Raw genomic sequence first — 19638 nt, forward strand, 5'->3', positions numbered from 1 at the left:
ATCTAGTCCGACCTTATGGTTTTACCAAGTGTGCCAATACCTCCCTCTTGTGCATAGGTGGTGTAATTTTGGCTGCATGAGACGTTCATTCCTGGAAATTGGAAATAGAGGGAACATAGGAGGCTGCCTTGTACTACCAACAGTCTGTCTAGCTTAGCATTGTCTACACAGACTGGCAGCAGCCCGCCAGAGTTTCAGAAAGGGGGTATTTCCCAGTCCCACCTGCATATGCTGGAGGTTGAACTTGGAACGTTCTACATGCACAGCAGATGCTCTACCACTGAGCTATGGCTCCTCCCAAATGGGTCCCTGGAACAAAATGTGTTATTTGTGTCTTGGAGGAGCCTTCAGAGTTTGCCCTTTTCAAACAGGGGACTGCTTAGAGTGAGTGAGTGAGTGAGTGGGTGGGTGGGTGGGTGCTGGATGACAAGAAAGCAGTTGGGTTCCTTCATATATATGTATATATGTGTGTGTGTGTGCACGTACACGCACAAGCTTGTGGGGTCATTCTGGGTGATACTCTGGTTCCTTTCGATTCTTGGGTTCCGTCATCTCTGGGCATAGAGGTATATAAAACCAAGCTTGCCAAACCAGTTCCTTTTTCAAGGAAATGGCTTTGGTTCTGTGTGCCAAATGGGCGAGGGCTTTCCCCACCCATCTCATCTGGCTGGTATGTAGAAGGATAGCCAAGTTGTGGTCAGTGAGCTGGAAAGAAGATAAAGCAGAAGAGAGAGAGAGAGACGTGTTTGATCTTTGCTGGACTTCGGGGCTTCCCTGAAAGCAAGGGGAAGCAAGATCTATGAAGGTGTTAATGCTGTGAGCCCTTCCATCCTATGCTCAGGTTGTGTCCAAATAAAATATCTTAAAAGACAGCAGAGTCTCAGCTGACTTTCATTCCAAAGAAACAGAACCCTGGGTAAGTGTTGGAACCCCTAGAGTCTCTCAGTGTTCAGAGAGTGGTGATGTGCATCCAGTTTTTCCATATATATTTTTCTTTTCACAGCCAGCATTCTCAGTTCACTAGTCAAGCATAGTGTTCATTGGACTGCTTTGTGGGGTTTCCCTCCCCCTCCTTTAGAGTTTTTCTAAATACTGTTTTTTGTACTTCTGCACACCTCACTGCCCTAAGGATGATGATGTGTTGTTCTCATGTCTGGTTGCTTGATACTGTTTTGGCTACTTAAGCAACAACACTTGGGGAATTCAATCGGAATTAGCATGCAGAAGGATATCTCCTTCAAGTTTGACTCTCTTCCTTCAAAACTGGTCATACTCCATACATAAATGTGTCCTGGTAAAGCAGACAAAATCCTACACTTTAATCACCTTGATTTTGTGAAGTAAAGGGTGGTATATACAAAAATCAATTATGTCACCAAAAGAGAGGTCCATCGTGATTTGGTTCCCAAGCAGCCCATTTGCCATTTCAGCACTGGGGAAACTCCATGAAAACATTCAGTTTTGATGACTTTCTGAATGACTCAAAAATCCCACAGCAATCGAAATAAATGTCACTGTGTGCTGGAGCCATATTCTGTAGGTCACAAGTAGAGACTGTCTATAGCAGAGGCGATGTTCTGTCACAGAAGGTTGCTTATCTGCAGTTATGTAAGAAATCTGCTGCAGAAGATAGAGACAGACCTAAAGCTTTAAAGATGAGTGCCTGGAAATAAATAACTCCTTAACAGCAATGCCAGCTCGAGACATTTTGCTGCCTGGTAAAGGACAAGATGACACCCTTCTCATATTCCAGAAGCTGACTGGTCTGGCAGCTGAATCTTATTTCAAGTGCTGGCGACAGGACAATGCCCTCCACTGCACTTGAGGCAGCAGGCTAGCTCATGGTAAGCTGCAGGGCATACAGGCAGCTCTGGCTTGCCAACTCTTCCTGTCCCACAGCCTCTGCCACCTGAGACAGCTGTGTTACCCTACCCAATGGTAGGACCAGCCCTGCTTGTCAGAGCATACAGGGGGACAGACTTAGAAAGGGCAGTAGGGGAAGATAACCCAAAAGAGCAACTTTGCATAAATTACTCCTGTCCCACATACTTGTGGTCCTCTGGTAGTCACTTGCCTATATTCCCAGATATTAACCTTATCCTTGCATATTGGAATGTAGGAAGGGCCAAGTCACATCACCGGTGTATCTAGGTTAGTATTGTCTCTTTTCAATGCTAAATGCCGAGATGAATTCCCTAAATACACTTTTCCAAAATAGTTTATATTTACTACATTATGTCTGCTTAGTATGATCTTCTTTTGTATGTTCTCTCTCTGTGTGTGCAATACATACAAAATTTAGAAATAGAATTGAAGAGCGGGAAGGGACCTTGAGAGTCATCTAGTCCAACCCCCCGTAATGCAAAAAATTTTTTGCCCAACGTGGGGCTCGAACCCATGACCCTGAGATTAAGAGTTTCATGCTGTACTGACTGGGCTTTTAGTATGTGCATGCAGCTATATAAATTTAAAATATTATTATTATTATTATTATTATTATTATTATTATTATTATTTATTTCTATACTGCTGTACAGTAGTACCTCGGGTTACCTACGCTTCAGGTTACATACGCTTCAGGTTACATACGCTTCAGGTTACATACGCTTCAGATTACAGACTCTGCTAACCCAGAAATAGTACCTCGGGTTAAGAAATTTGCTTCAAGATGAGAACAGAGTATCAGACTAGGACCTGAGAGATCAGGGTTCAAATCCCCACTCAGTCATGAAACTCACTGGGTGACAGTGGCGTAGCGTGGGTTGTCAGCACCCGGGGCAAGGCAAGTAATTTGTACCCCCTAACCCGTGGATTTGCGCCCCCTAACCCTAACCCCCAGATGATGCGCCCGGTGCGTCCGGCCCCCCCCTGCACCCCCCACGCTACGCCACTGCTGGGTGACTTTGGGCCAGCCACAGCCTCTTAAGCTACCTCACTAGTCGCTGTACCCAAAGCCATTTTAGGCCGCATCTGCACTATACATTCAAAACAGCATCTTGCCGCATTTAACAGTTATAGTTCCCTCAAAGAATCCTGGGCACTACGGTTTGTAAAGGGTGCTTAGAGTTGTTTAGAGACCCTTATTCCTTCACAGAGCTACAGTTATCAAAGTTCCCTCGGAAGAGGGATTGATCATTAAACCACTCTGTAAATTATAGCTCCACACCCTTAACCAACTGCAGCTCCCAGGTTTTTTTTGGGGGGGGGCAGGAGAGCCAAAACTATTGAAAATGCTTGCTACTGCTCTGAGTATATACTGAGGATATGGGCTTAGTCCATTGTCTGATGACATCACTGCTGAGTTAATAATTCTGCTGATGCAGGCCTCCTGTGATCTTCATTACAAATGTGACAATAACTTGGCTGTTTCAACAACTCTTAACAATGAGGATGGCTTATAGAGAAAAGAGACTTCAGACAAAACCTGTTTTAATAATAAGGTAATCTCATCTATTTAGATACATTCTGCATGTGAATGTGGCTAAGAGCACAGGTAGATACCAATGTAAATAATTCTTACCATGTGCCATAATCATCCCATTGAAAACAGAAAGAGCTTACAAAATATACACTAAAACTGTTTCATCAGCTGAAAACCTCAAGGTAAAAAACAAGTAACATGATTCAGTCGTTATTTGAAAATAAACTGTGATAATTTTTCTCATTGCAAAAGACCAGAGAAAGTTTATCAGTTCTATTTCTGGGTTCATCAGGTTGCTTGACATACATAGGCTACTTCATGAATAAGTTTTGGATATTTTTCAGGTACCAACCTGTCTTCTGAATTATTATTGTGGCTTACAATTTAATAGAGTGGAGCTCAATTTATTTCCCATTGAAAAATGGAGATTACAGAGTTGAACATAGTGTGGCAAAACATTTCCTTTTCCTGGTCTACAAAGATATACTGCTTGATACCCATATAATGCTTCATTACAACAATAGGTTGTAAGGTCTAAAAATGTCCAGCAGTGTAAGCACGGTAATTATTTGATATATATCATTAGCCACTCAAGAAATTCTTCAAAATTAGGTCCTGCCTTCTGGAAATATACTAAAAAGCAACCAACCATCTTTTGGTTATCTTAAGGGAGGCTCACCAGGTGCATTCATTACATATATTTAGGGACCAGGCAAAAACTTTTCTCTTCTCCCAAGGATCACAAGGCAGTTAACAAAATAAAAACACAAAAATATATAACACAGTAACAAACGAAAAAATACACCCCTCCCCCAGTTTAAAAGGCCATAGATTGTTTAATTAGGCAAAAACCTGGGAGAAGAAATGTTAAAATGGAACATATTCCTTGCTGTCGTTTGCCAGGTAATGTTTAGTACACACAAGTTATGCAGCTTTGAGTTCTGATGTTTCATTAATGACTAATTATGAATTCATTAGCATCATGTCATGACACCACGAGCCATACAATTAAAATGATAAAGTGGTTGTTTTTCTCTTTGAACGTGAATTTTGCAAACTTTTCTTTTTTAAAAAAATGGATATACCGTACATTGGAGATTTCATGCTTTCCAAAGTAATTAGGGACATCATTGGCTTAGGTACAGAAAAGATGAATACAGACTTTACTATGTGTTTGCCACACATCTACTATGCATTTGTCACACATATGCACCTGATGTGTGATAAAGTCTTCCTTACCACTCCTAACCAAACCACCCAGTGAGAAAGCTCATTCCAGGATAGTTTGCTTGTAGACTTTGTGTGGATCATAAATCCACTATTTATTTGATTTAATCCTTAGTATAGATGTAATGTTCATTGCTGTATTGACCAAATGCTTTTGAAAGATCATGTTGAAATAAATTAAGAACCATTAATTAAATTACATTCATTATATAAAGATTTTGCATTACAGTATTGTTGTCTCTTGCTTTTGTAAAATGGCTTACCCTAAGCAACACTTTATCATCTACCAAACATTACATATCTATCTTTTTCAGAAATATATTCTTAGTGGCTGTGGTTGTTTATGTTTGTATTTTTGGAAGGAAGCCATTCTGAAAATAACTACTTTTTCAGTTTTCTCCCCAACCTCCCTGTTTTGCTTAGCCCTTAAACGGAAGGACATCATGAACAATGAATAAAGAGCAATGAAGATTTTCTGCAAATGGTGGTGGAGGAAAATCTGACTTCTACTGAACATCTGTGTGATTGGCAAGTCAAAACACCAATGCACTCCCCTCTTAGGAACAATGGAGAAACCTACTAAGCAGCAGATACACAAAATTGAATCCCAGGTAGGTGGGGGGGATTGTTTTCTGTTAAATGGCACAAATTATTTCTGAAGATGTACTAACAACATAAAAATATGCTGTCTTTGAAAGAGATTTATTGTTGCTGTATGACAAATAGCCAGACACAGATGCTGTATTGCTCCTCTTAAAACTTTTGTTTAGAGTGTATACAGTACTTTACAAAGAGGACGTTGACATACTATCTCTACTCCAGTAATTTATGTTGCTCAGAACTAGTCTTTGTTATTGAGCAGAGCTGCTCAGATGTGTGTACACAGTTCCGAGACTTAAGGGCTGTCACACGGAAGAAAGAGCATGCTTGTTTTCTGCTGGTCTGGAGAGTAGGACTCGAACCAGTGGCTTCGAGTTACAAGAAAGGAGATTCTGACTAAACATGTGGGGAAACTTTCTGACAGTAAGAGCTGTTTGGCAGTGGAACAGACTCCCATGAGAGGTGGTGAATTCTCCTTCCCTGGAGGTTTTTAAGCAGAGGTTGGATGGTCATCTGTCATGGATGCTTTAGCTGAGATTCCTGCATTGCAGTGGGTTGGACTAGATGACCCTGGGCACTCTCTTCCAACTCTTAGATTCCATGATTCTATTATTTTCTCTTCAGAAAAGTAGCTCTCTTCTCTGCATAGTATGAGGGCACCTGGGTGCACAGCAGACCCCACACAGAACCATGCATCTGGGAGATATTGAGCTTCATTAGATGTCTAGAGGTTCTAGTGTTCTGAGAGAGGGAGCAAAAAAAAAAAAATTCTTTCTCCACTTTCTCCATGCCATGCATGGTTTTATAAATTTCTATCATGTCACCTCTCACTTGCCTTTTCTCTAAACTAAAAAGTCTCAATTGCTGAAAACTTTCCTCATAAAGGAGTCGCTCCATCCCCTTAATCCTAGCTCTCTGCCTGGTTCCCTGTAACCTCACTTCTCACAGGGAGGGAACCGCCAGAAGGTCCTCAGAGCTGGACCTCAGTGTCCAGGCTGAACGATGAAGATACCAGTGTGCATATTTCAGTGCAGCAGCTGTGAAAAAGGTGAATTCCATGCAAGGGATTGTCAAGAAAGGAACCGAAAATAAAACTGCCAATAACATGGCATTAAACAAAAATGTGTACAGTTCTAGTTGCCACACCTCAAAAAGGATATTACAGTATAGAGCTGGTAAAGGTTCAGAAAAGAACAACCAAAATGGTTAAGGGGATAGAGCTTGTCTGAATAGAGGATAGAGTAGGGTGTGTTGAGTGCATGCAAATGCTAACCTACAGTACAAAGGCTAACTTGATATTCACTACTGCAACCACTTTTGCCTCTAGCCACAACTACCCAGTGGTCTATGGCCTATGGCATGTTGCCTAGAAAGGAATATAGCCCCTGGGCTGAAATAGATTCCCAACTCCTGCTTCACAGACTACTCTTTGACCCAAGGCCACTGGGTGATTTATATATAAAAAAAGTTTAGAATTTACAAGTAATATGAACTCTGGAAATAACAAAGTGTCACTGACTGTTGGGAAGGGGTACCATAATGTGATCGGCGAGACAGGAGAATAGCAGTGGAAACATATGTTTGTTCAAGGAGAGGGGTATGAGAATGTTGTAGAAAAAGAAAAAATGAGGCAGCAGAGATGTGGAAGAAATAAAAGAAGTGTAACAGGTGACCCAACAAGAGGTTGTGTTTTTAGACTTTAGATAGCTTCAGTAAAGTTTTGGTTCCCTTTATATAGAATTTTAAACATACAAAGCAATTTAATTTATACATTTGTTTTGGTGAATATTTAAAACGTGTGTTACTTTTATACAAACAGAAAAGAACAAGGTTTGACATGGAATATCCAGAATAACTCCCAATTTATTTTCATACAGTACATGATTATATACAGGTATTTACAATACAGTCGTACCTTGGATTTTGAATGCCTTGTGAGTCAAATGTTTTTGCTCCTGAATGCCGCAAACCCAGAAGTGAGTGTTCCGGTTTGTGAACGTTCTTTGGAACCCAAATGTCTGACATGTCTTCCGATTGGCTGCAGGAGCTTCTTGCAGCCAATCGGAAGCTGTGTCTTGGTTTCCAAACATTTTGGAAGTCAAACGGACTTCCAGAATGGATTCAATTCGACTTCTGAGGTACTACTGTATTGTTATCTATGAAACTTAAAATCATGCAGCAGAAGTCAGCAGTCAGTACGTATGGATGATTCTTCCTCTTTCAAGAGCCTACTGCTGAATCTTTGCTCAGCATCCAACTTTAACAAAAGCCATCTTCATATGGCTTAGCACAAGCCTTTCATATTTAAATTTGTGTTTGTAAATTAACACATTGAATGGTTGTCTGACTATTTATTGCTCACGTTGGTTAGATAAATGTTTCTGATTGAATGTAGTTTTTTTTTAAAAAAAACAGGTCTATACAAACAGCTTCAAACGAATACAAAGTATTTTAATTTTAACATTTATGCTTTGTTCTACTTATATAACACTTGCAGTTTTAGGGAATAAAAGCTAAGTGTCAGAATCTATTTTATACCATCATTTCTTTAAAAAGTCAGTCTATCCTAATGGATGCAAACACATTTCCTCTTTATTCCTGGGTATCATGGAAATTATTAACTATGTTTCCCTGCTGCAAATTCCATTCCTTCACCTTGCTCTTTCTTTGGCTCCTTCTTTTCTCCCGCTTTCTTACGAGACCTGCTCTTGGGAATATGCAGTTTTTCTCTTTCTCTCCTCTCTTTCATCCCTTCAGGTTCCTGAAAGAAAAAGAGCACTGAAAATTAATTTAATAATATGTCTATGGCATGTATATGGTAACTGAGTTAATGTTCCAATTATTAAATATTTTTCATATTGATTTACTATAAGTTTAAATATAATATAGGGACCTTTAAAGAAAGAGAACTACACTATCAAACAGCTGAGTAAAATAGCTCAAGATAGCTGGAGAAGCCATTCAAATCTAGCTGACATCATGGTTGACCCAGACCAATTAATTATTTCATATTGATATGAAAGTGGAAGTGGTGGTGGTGGTTGGGCTAAGCACTTTTTATATCCATTCCACTTCGCCACTTGAAAAGTATAAATTACGTAAAATTAAACACATTGCTCGATTAGATTAGCATATACAAATGGTTGCACTTACCAAAGAAACTGAGCGCTTGTTTTTGAAATGCAGTTGCTTCTCAAAGGATTCTGAAAATTCCTGTATGGAGTTTGATCTACTGTTTGGTCCACTTGTCCCCTGGGAAGAATTACCATTTGAGGATTTTTTGCTTGCCTTCATATGACAATGGCATTTTGTATCTTGATCTTCTTGCAATTCTTTTAGGTGGCCTGAGGATGGGATCTTGGTAGAACCATGAAGCCTTGTCATATGGATGGAAGAAAGCTTGGCCTGTAAAAAAAAAGAATCATTATGCAATAAAAATAATCTTTATGCAGAAATTTGACACAAAATAGGTTTCATTACTCTATTTCATCTATGATATGATGTCACACACATGTGTTGTGTGTGTGTTTTAAATCACATGTCTACACTCTTGAAGAGATGTAGATCTCTAGCTGTTGCTGCATACTGCAGGGCAGTCAAAATAATACTTTCTTTATGAACACAGTTTTTAGTCACCCGCCTTGACAAAATGAAATAAATGATAAATGTATATTATTTATCATTTCATTTGTTATGCGTAAGGAAGATATTTTTATTGACACGCACTGAGAAAAAAAATAAAATAAAAATAAAATAAAATAAAGTAACTGCCCTTCCCGCACCAGCCATTTAACTTTATTTTTCAGCATTATTCCTGCTTGGTTGCTTTTAGGTAATTAGGAGGTAACCATTTTTTTTATTTTTTATTTTTAGAAATCTAGTGGCACTGTTAAATGCTGATAACCAAATCCCCTTTCTAATGGTTTACAGCACAATCCTATATGTACCTTCTCAGAATTACCATTGAATATAATGAATTCTACTCCCAAGTAAGTGGATATAGGGTTGCAACCTTTAGTCATACCAATATTGTGACAGTGGAAATATACTCATTATTTTTCAATGACCTGGAATCAGCTACTTTCTTACCCAGTGTCCAAGCATACTTTGAGGTTGGTTGTTCTTCAGATGCTAGATTGGGAAAAACTCTTTAGGCCTCATCTGCACTATAAATTGAAAGTGGTATCATCAGAGTGGTTTTACAGTCAGTCCCTTTTCCCAGGGATTTCTGGGAATTGTAGCTGTCTGAGGGAAATAGGGATCTACTAACACCTCTCAGCACCCTTAACAAACTACAGTTCCTGGGCTTCTTTGGAGGAAGTGGTATAATACTGCTTCAAAAGTACAAAGCAGATGAGGCCGTAGACTGGAAGTATTTCCTTATGTACCTTTTTCATGGATTATTGCAGCCATCCAGCTATTGGATTCAAATTAAAGCCTTTCCACAGGAATTTCCTGCCAGGATTTTTGTCAGATGTCTTGGACCTCTGGCTAGGAGCAACATTCTAGTTTGTAATATTTACCTCCCATATGTATTTTCTCTCCTAGTGTTTTTATATCTGGTTCTGTAAGTACCCTTGATTAAAATGTCTCAAAGCTTGAGAAAAAAGAATAGTTTTCATGTGACAGCTGAATACAATGACATTCATCTTTTTAAAAAGTCATTACCGGTATTTATTGATTTAAAACCTCCAACAGTTAATACTAAAGTTCTCAGGTTGTTCAGGTAAAATATGAGAACAATTCAGATAGAAAGCATTCTGTGATAATGATACAAAGTTCTTACTGTGAGGTTAGGTTGGTCCTTCAGTAGCTGCTGCATTGGGAATTCATAGGAGCTGTCCAAATGTGGGTAATATAGTACAGTATAGATGTAAGCTCACTGTCAGCTATAAAAACTTCCCAAAGAAATGGACTTCTTGCAATAAGGAAAGTGAAAGAGAAATGCACCCAAAAGTGTGGAATGAATAACAGGAAGGGATATAAGCACTTCATAAGCAAATCAGGATGAATGCTCAATGTTGTATAACTTTACCATATAAAAAGATCAGAACACATGTTCAATAAATACTTGATATAATTTAATTTCCATATAAGCTCTCTACAACCAAATCAGGATGAATATTCAAAAACTAGATGGAAGAGCCCTTTGTATTTTCCAAAGCCTGTTTGTAACCCCAGCTTTAGCTTTGATAAACTCCTTCCTTAATTTGGGCCCACTGTGTTGTGGTGACGAGACACCAAAGAGCAGCGCTTGCCCTATTGCACCTTCCTATTCGTTTCATGCTACTGAGACAGAAAAACCCAGGATCCTGCTATGTTACTGGGGAGCATAGCTGTCAACGTTTCCCTTTTTTAAAGGGAATTTCCGTTATTCCGAATAGGCTTCCTCGCAAGAAAAGGGAAAAGTTGACAGCTATGCTGGGGAGTGCAGAATTAATCATGTTAATTATAAAGCTGTTTCTAAATTCCCTTTGCTAATCTAGCATCAGGAGGCCCCAACTTTAGGAGAACATGCATACAGGAATCAAAGCCACTAACAGCCAATTTTATGCAAGATTCCCTTGTGGGCCAATACAAATTCCTGGCACCATTACCAATGGTTTTAGGGAATCACAGGGAATTCCATTTTGCTTGGGGGGGGGGGGCAGGGAGGAAATCAGAAACCTCCAAAAACTTGAGAGGTTATCTGATACAATGAAGTGAGAATTATATGCATGTATCTGTATCCGGAAAGCCATTCAAAGAACATAATTTCCTATCACAAGCTTCAAGTGAATTGTTCCCACTGTGACTACGTAGTGAATATTGATCTGATCATAGAAGCTCTCCTTTAGGAAATGGGCTGTAAATGAGTTAATTGAAAGATTCTAGATCTTCTGATGTTTAAAGGCAAGTTATAGTTATAAAGAAGGTACTACAGATATGGACAAGTAGCTTTAACTGAATTATTTATAACTAAAACCAAAGAGGGTAGGAGGCTGAGGACAAATGCTGTAATTTCACAGAATAGATAATCTAGTTCTTAGAGTACAATTTGGGTGTAAAGAGAGGCTCATTTCCCTCCTTGCTGTTCTACTGATCCTATGAAAGACTTTTAGTATGACAATTAACTACCACAGGCTGTAGCGCTGGTCTCTAAAAAGGATTTTAAAAATCATGGAGGATTCATTTATAGATGTTGGACACACTAGCTAAATAAAACTTCCATGTTCAGATTACGTATACCTCTGAACAATTGATGTTAGGGACATTTATGTCCATTTTGTAAGCTTCCAGAGATATCTGGTTGATTGTGGCTAGGAAAAAAAGTCGTGGGCTGCATATATAATGGGTTGTTTTCAAATTTCCACTTTACTCTAGAATTGTTATCATTTGTTCTGCACTTTTTATGGAAAATCCAGACAATCACATGAACAAATATGTACATTATAGTGTTGTCTGTTTTGTTGTCCATTTTCGATTTCTGGATTTTGAAGTTTATTCAGTGATGACTGAAAAAGTACTATTGAAGCTTATTAGCACTCATGCACATTTAATTAAAACCTTCCAATTTACATGTTCTGCTCTTTTAATGCTTCCTGTTAACCATGGCAGTGAACTTTTCATTTGTATATAGATTTATTTATGTTTCTATATAAAAATAACGTTCTAAAAATGGGATGAAATCAGTCATTAAAGCCTTCTTTAGAGGCTGGCAATTAAGAGAGGCCAATCAAGAGGCAATTAACAGGTTATTCATCAGTAATTTTGTTGCCATGCTCATCTAGAAGCAATAAAAGGGACAGAAAGAGCAAACAAGAATCTTTTAATTAATGTAGCAAGAGATCTTTGCTGATATCTACAGTACTTTTAGTAGTCGTTGTATAAGAATTTTGCCATGGGGAAGAGCATTGCTTCACAATATATTGCTATATTAAGTGCTGCATTCTAATACTGTTCTTAGCTGACAAATAATGCCATAGCAGTGTTATAGGGTTATAGTGTGGAAACTGGAACTGGAAAATGCCCTACTGCCTTTCCTCATAAAAGGTGACACGGGTGCTGGGTTTTTACAAGAGTGATGAATATATTTTAAAATGTTCAAAAATATTAAGTGTCAGAATTGTTTTTAAGTATGACATACCTTAAGCATTTGTATATCATTTTTCAGTAGTCACTCTTGATGTAAATTAAATGAATTATATTTATATTCTCTCTCTCTCTCTCTCTCTCTCTCTCACACACACACACACACACACACACACACACACTGTATGCATTAAAAATAAACCTACAGATAAAATTGTTCCCTAACCTTTTGCATTAGCAATTTAAGCACAGCTTTGTAGAACATCATTTGTTTTAGTGACAATTTTGGGATTTGTTCATCAAGATTTTAGAGCCAACAGGAATTTTGCTCACAAAAAGCGAAACTATGTGGACTCCAATACTCTTACATGCACACATTCTTCTTGCCCTGTTCACTCCAGATGGAAAATACCAAGTACCCTACAGTACTGAATTTATCTGGAATCTTCCTATTACAGTAGATAGAAAAAGTGGGATGGATAGTGGATGGAATGGTGAACTGTCAATTGGGCACATGTTGGAACAGATTCAAACTCTGTGTTCCCCCTGGCGATTCACATCACACCACACTTTTTGTGAATCCAAAAGTTTGTGTCGATTCTTAGTGAAGTTAGGTAAATGTAACAACTTGGGGGAACACAATTTGATAAGTTCATAAAGTGTTTATTTTAGCTAGAGTCATTGTCTATTTTCAAATTTAATTAATCATTTCGTAAATTTGTTAATTAACTTATTTTTTCCTAGTGATTCTCAGACACCATCACCCTCCAACAGGAGCCAAAACAGTGAGAAACAGGGGTGGGGGTATCACCATACTTGAAGGAATTCTAACTACAACCCATTATTTATTTATTTTTAAATTAAGCCTGAGAGACCAAAATCCACAAAAAGCCTCAGTGAGCATGCTCACTAGCCACAGAATGTTGAGCATCAATGGGAAAAGAACAATAGAAAACAAAGGTGTGCATGCAATTGAATGGGGTGTCCCAGGCAAGACCATAGCTGGCTGATGCACACCCTGAATAGGAACTCGGTTAGGAGGCAGAGATACATCATAACATTTTGTTGCACTTGTATATGGTAAGATGAACTTGGAGATCCCATGCCTCTCGGAAAGGCAGTGGAACTGGACCACCCACAGAGAAAGCCAAAGGTTTTGTATACCCAAAGGACTCTGCTGGTATACAGAAACATATTCTTAATTAAAACAAAAAACCAAAACAACCTCCATCCCCTCTCTGCAAAAAAAGCCTGATGGAGACTGAGCATATTCATTACCTTCTGGGATCTGGGGAATGCTGAGGTTATTTCAAGGTCAGCTGAGAAAAGGATAAACAGAAGGGAGAGTGGCTTGTGGTCAGAAGATGCATGCTGTGAGACACACCTCTTCCCATCCAAATCTCCCCAGCTCTAGTTCAGGATTCTTTAACCTATTAAAGATTTCTGATCCAACTGAAACTAAATTAGTTGGGGCTTGTGGGGAGAGTTATAAGGGTGTGGGGGGGGGGTAAACCTTCCTCTGCCCCAACATTATTTAATCATGCCCTCTTGCAAGGATCTTTTACATGCAAGGAATGGTATGCTTATGGAAACATAGACAAGGGACTGTGTTTGATGATCTTGTTTTAGAGCAATTCATGTAGCCATGGAATTTGCAAGGTGCTATGGGAAATTTCCCAGCTCCCCACTAATTCTGTGCAGACTCTGAACTTCCAAATAAATAAACAAAATTTAAAAATACAGTAACTATCACAGCCAGAGCAGAACTTAAGGCAATAACTTATTGTCACTTAAGGCACCCTCCTATTTCACAGTGAACTTCATTAGTAAAAGACGAAAGATTTATATGATCTGAAGAGAAACCAGAGTATTTTCACAACAAACTTCATACTGACTTTTCTTCCATCAGCTCAGATTCATACACACAAACAAAACGTGTCCATTAATTCTGGCCGTGCAAATTTGACTCAAGGTCTTATGGGATAAAAACATTTTCTTCATTCAATCCTGAACAATTCTCATGCTGGAGTTCTACAATATTTTCACCTATATTTTATTTATTAGCTCTGGTTGTGGAAATTTACTGTATTGACATGGATGCTGAAAAGCATTTAGGATTCACATCTTGCTATGTGTTGGATTTTTAAAAAATAAATAAAACCACCATCCAATAATTCAACCATAGGTCTGAAGTACACAACCACAGGGCATGATCCTTTCTCTCCCATTTTTTTGCTTTCTCTTCACATTCTCTACTTACGGTCTTACCGGAAGAGAGGCTCTCCTTTCACTCAGTGATCTTGTCTGCTGCTTCCTCTGTGCTCTACTCTCTCTTTCATCAGTCACACTATGGCCCCAGAAACTACTCATCCATTTTGCAAAGGAAAGATCATCATCCTCTTCATAGTCCATGTACAGACGGGAAATATGTATGTGAAACAGCACTGCTGAATTATAGCCACACAACTATGAGGGAATAGTGCTGTAATTTCAAATTGGTCCCTTCTATTTAGAAAATGCTACCACCTGAATGCAACCCAACAAATATATATTAGTCCAGCGCTGCCCTTGGTCTTGTCTATATATGTACAAGCCAAGCCCTGGTAATCTATTTTAACAATTGCTACTTGTTTCTAACCTTTCCATTACAGAAATTCCCAATGTCACACACTCTGTAGGGTGGCAAGAGAACTGGGCCGCCTGCTTCATAGTCTTGCTGTTGAGTGCACCAGCTGTCAATACCAATGGAGAGCTTTCCATGATAACATGCCTGCAAGGCTCAGGCTGTGATTTAGATCAGGCTTGCAATTTTAGGAAGCAGAATTGATGTATTGACCATGTTCAGGAACTAGCACAGTATAGATCTTAAATGACTGTACAAAATAACATGTTCTCTCTTCCAATATTCAAATTACACATTGCATCTATGCAAAAAGGCTCTCCTTGGAAGATTCTAGAATTTGGCTAACACTACATTCTGCCAACCAAAGACTGGTTCCAATCTGCCACTGTATGTGCATTTATACATTTATTCCTCTTATAATTATGTTTCAGGGTATATTAATTGATATTTCCAAAACAGAAAAAGTGGTCCACCTGTGGAAAATATAAACACAAACAAAAATATAAACACAAACTTTTGAAATCTATATGCCTAGTACATAAACATGCAAAACATTCATCTGACCACACTGTCTGGTGAAGAAACCATACACATTTATAACAGATTGCTTCCTCCCCCAAGAGACCATCAGATTAAATCAATTGGTGGGATGTTTAGGACGAACATGAAACAGGATGTCTTAATTAATGATGATTAACTTATGAAGCCCATAGCAACAGGACATGGTAAGGGCTATTACCTTGGTGAGCTTTAAAGAAAAGGATTAGACTTATTCTCCATAGGGCTATGGTTATTATCTCAGTCATATATACTTTACATTTTCTGATTTCTTTTTAGTTGTTGATAATGTAAAAAAAGTTCCTGGGGAGGAGGCTAGAGAGAGTGAATTCAGATTTTATAAAATAAAATCTGAGAGATATCTTCTTCTTCTTCTTAGGAGAGCTTCACAGAAGTATATGCAATGGCAGATTTTACTCTTCCACCATTAAGACCAACAGCAAAGCCACCATCAATGTTCAGTGTGCATCTCCCACCAGTGAAAACATCAGCCAGACAAGCACCAGCATCCTTGTCAACCACAACTCCTTCTCATCCAACTAGAGGTTCAAACAAGCATGCCCCATCTTCTTCCGCAATGACAAATCCTGTTTTTCTTCCTCCACTGCATTCTGCAGGCAAGAAAATGGGAGGAAAATGCAATGTGCTCCCTCCACTAAATGCTGCAGTCAAACAAGCGGAAGCAACACAGGAAGCATTTTGTTTGCAGGTGAGCAGCCATGTTGGTCTTAAAACAGTCACTTAGTTGTCTTGTTCTGGTGGGTGTACCAGACAATCCAGCGTCACCAGACAAATATTTTTCAAATTTGTCATCTCCAAGCAAAAAGTAGAAGTTTGAATGCTTTGGGAGACCAACAGTAAAATTAGAAAGAAAAGAAGTAGTTTTTATAGTAAGTATAGGATTACCATAGTATCGTAATCCACTGCACATTTATATATATTTCCTAAGGTCAGATAATATAAACAACTATAAGGCTGTTGCACACCATATGCAACCACCTCCACCTCAAGAATCCTGGGAACTGTAGTTTGTAAAGGGTGTTCTGTGTGGAGTACAGTTCCCAGTTCCTTCACAAAGTAAAATAAGTTGTCAGCACAAACACCCTGGCATTAGTACACCAGTTAACACTTCCCACGACTGAATCTACAAAAGAGAGCATTGAACCTCTTGATGAACTGCAATTCAGTAATTTCATGTTGTAGCCTTCTTTTGAAGTTCTTAGTTTGTACAGTGGTACCTCTGGTTACAAACTTAATTTGTTCCAGAGGTCTGTTCTTAACCTGAAACCGTTCTTAAGCTGAGGTACCACTTTAGCTAATGGGGCCTCCTGCTGCCACCACGCCACTGCCGTGTGATTTCTCTTCTCATCCTGAGGTAAAGTTCTTAACCCAAGGTACTACTTTCGGCTTAGCAGAGCCTGTAACCCGAAGTGTTTGTAACCTGAAGTGTTTGTGACCCGAGGTACCACTGTACTCACCAGTTGCCAAGTTCCAACCCTACTGGGTAGGGAGTGGGTATGTGATTGTGCAAAGAGTTTTCCATGCACCATTATAGGCTGTTTTCATACCAGAGTATATTAGATGGGAGTAGAGGTTGCTGATGTGATCCCGACAAATATTCATTATTTTATTGTCTGAATGAGGTGTTTGTTGATGTGATTTTATTTCATAATTGTAAAAAATGTTCGCGTTTATATATGAGTTTTGCGTATGTGTTTATAGATACACATACATACACGTCTAAGATATGTCACGTGTTAGCAGGATGTACATTTTTTCATCCCTGCACGAAATTAAATTTCAGTAACATTCCCCTGCGTGACTGCACAGTCCTGCATTGCAAGCAATTAGACTAGATGATTCTTCGGGTCCCTTCCAACTCAGCAATTCTACGATTCTGCATTCTCCGCTTACACCGCTTCCCGCCAGCAGGTGGACGGACCCGGGTGTTCCTCCTTCCTCCGCCTCTGCCCTGTCTGCGCCGGCTCCATCCGGCCAGCAGGTGGCGCTGCAGCCTAGGACTTGCTGGTAATGGGAAGGAACGCGGCGAGCGGAAGCTTTAATAGGCCTCCTTTCCCGTTATGCCCCTCGTTTCCGTTGACCCCTCGCTCTCCCTTTCTCCTGGGCTGATTCGGCGGCGGCCGGAGGAACAGCGGCAGTAGCTGCTGCTGCTGCTACGGGGGGATCATGGCCGCCTCGAAGCCCGTGGAGGCCAGCGGGGGCGGGAGCGGCTCGGGGATACCGCGCTGGCAGCTGGCCCTGGCGCTGGGGGCGCCGCTGCTGCTGGGGGCCGGAGCCCTGTACCTGTGGGGCCGGCGAAGGCGCGCCACGCGGGGCGGAGGCAAAGGGGCGAGCGAGAGGAAGACCCCCGAGGGAAGGGCCAGCCCGGGGCCCGCCGACGGCTCAGGGGCCGGACACCCCGATGGCCCCAGCGGGGACGAGATGGTGAGAAGGACTGGGGTGACGGGCTGAGAGGAACCGGGCTCGAGGGCGGCCGTTGGGAATGGAACGTTGGGGAGGCGAAACCGTTGGGAGGCGGCGGCCGCGCGCGCTCGGCAGGAGGCCGCTCACGTGCCGGAGCCCAACGGCTCCTTGGGGTTCCAGCGGCCCTCGGTTGTGTTGAAGGGCCTCTCTCGGGGAGCACGGAGGGCCAGACCGCGCGGCCCCTCCCAGGGGCTGGCGGCAAAGACACCCAGCCCATTGTCGCCTCCGCCAATCCCTCCTCACGTAGGTTGGGCGGGAATGATCGTTGGAGTTAAATGTACGTAGCGCATGAGGGCCCTCGTTTCCTCAGCCCTGTCCGATTCGCTCTCCTCTTTCGGAGCGCAGCTGGCAGCCGCTCTGTTTCGGTTGGAGAATAGGATCAAATCTTCCCAGTAAATTACAGGGGCGACCTCTCCGAGTTGCTGATCCCCCCCCCCCCGCCATTGATTCTAGCCTCTTGCTGCTGGCCCTGGCAAGCTGGAAAAAACAACTGCTGTAGTGGAAAGGACTGAGATGGCTTTATACCCGTTAGAAATTGGACCCAAACCTCAGACAGGGTCTGGTCCCAATTTGTAATTGACTTGGGATAGGAACTTTAGTTAGCCTTTACAAAGCCCTCAATTGTGAGACTCAGTGCTGTTACTAGAATAAGTGGGGAATCCAGTTATGAGACTCCATCACTGGGAGATGGGGGATCCACTTGATGATACAGTATATATTTTCATAGGTTTGGATTTAAGAGTATGAATGCCTTTGAAAGCCCTTCCTCAAGGCAGCTCTTAACTGTTATAGTGTAGGACATTCCAAGTGTCTTAAGCATGTCTCTTTGGTCATATACAGTGGTACCTTGGTTTAAGAACAAGTTGGATTAAGAACATTGTCTGTGAGGACTGTGCAGCTAATTCAGTTATGTAGTCATGCATGCGGTATAGTCCTCTTGCCGATAATGCCTATTGCTTCTTTGAAAGAGCTCTGAGCACATGAAAAACCAGTGCATTTATGAACTGATTTTTATCCATCTGGAGGATATAGATCGGGACAGCTAAGTGGTTGTGACTGTCCAGATGTAATTGGGCTCCACTTCCCAGCAAGTATATTGAATGGGTCACAGATGATAGAAGTTGTAGTCCAGCAACATCTGGAGGGCCACAGGCTAGTTATTTGTAATGTAGATTCTAAGATTTGTGCTCCTGTGTCTGTTATGTTCTGAAAACAGGGATAAGTAGTTGTTGAAATAGGTGTACAGAACTGTACAGTTCTGGTTACCTGACTTTAGTTAGGGCATTGCAGAACTGGAAGTGATGTAGAAAAGTGCAACCAGATAATCAAAGCCCTGGAGCAATTCCCCTATGAGAAAAAGTTATATAACATTTGGGGCTTCTCTGTTTGGAAGAAAAGATAGGTAAGGAGAGACATTATAGAGATGTGTAAAATGATGCACTGTGTGGAGAACATGGCTAGAAGTGCACTCTTCACCTTTCATAATACAGTGGTACCTTGGTTGTTGAACTTAATCTGTTCCGGGAGTCTGTTTGACTGCAGGAACTTCCTGCACTCAATTGGAAGCCTTGTCGGATATTTGGCTTCCAAAAAACGTTCGTAAATCAGAACACTCACTTGTGGGCTTGTGGCGTTCGAGAGCTGATTTGTTTGG

At 40.6% G+C, this 19638-nt stretch overlaps 2 protein-coding genes across 8 annotated transcripts in view; one reads left to right on the forward strand and one right to left on the reverse strand.

Moving 5' to 3' along the window:
• Positions 1-3308: 3308 nt before the first annotated feature.
• TOMM70 (translocase of outer mitochondrial membrane 70) overlaps positions 3309-19638 on the forward strand; it is a gene marked incomplete at its 5' end in the record, with an annotated part of 39077 nt that continues 22747 nt past the window's right edge. For 2 of the 5 annotated variants that reach the window (XM_083736759.1, XM_083736761.1), the window contains 3 exons: positions 3309-3440; positions 5072-5259; positions 15880-16209. In XM_083736759.1, the coding sequence (XP_083592885.1) occupies positions 5215-5259; positions 15880-16209 (375 nt within the window). Of the gene's footprint in view, positions 3441-5041; positions 5260-15879; positions 16210-17687; positions 17946-19638 lie in introns of those variants that run through there. The other 3 variants (XM_083736758.1, XM_083736760.1, XM_083736762.1) reach the window with 2 other exon arrangements.
• LNP1 (leukemia NUP98 fusion partner 1) lies at positions 6986-17936 on the reverse strand. 3 transcript variants are annotated; one of them, XM_083737504.1, is made up of 4 exons: positions 17805-17936; positions 14588-14845; positions 8402-8653; positions 6986-8009 (listed from the first exon to the last, which is right to left on the reverse strand). In XM_083737504.1, the coding sequence occupies exons 2-4, from the start codon at positions 14729-14731 to the stop codon at positions 7866-7868; spliced, it is 540 nt and encodes a 179-aa protein (XP_083593630.1). In that variant the 5' UTR covers positions 14732-14845; positions 17805-17936; the 3' UTR covers positions 6986-7865. The 3 variants fall into 3 exon arrangements, with proteins under 3 accessions (XP_083593630.1, XP_083593629.1, XP_083593628.1); XM_083737503.1 differs by lacking the exon at positions 17805-17936 and adding an exon at positions 17415-17554; XM_083737502.1 differs by lacking the exon at positions 17805-17936 and adding an exon at positions 15682-15880.

Source organism: Podarcis gaigeae (genome assembly GCF_964106915.1).
Source record: "Podarcis gaigeae genome assembly, chromosome: 4".
NCBI lineage: Eukaryota > Metazoa > Chordata > Lepidosauria > Squamata > Lacertidae > Podarcis > Podarcis gaigeae.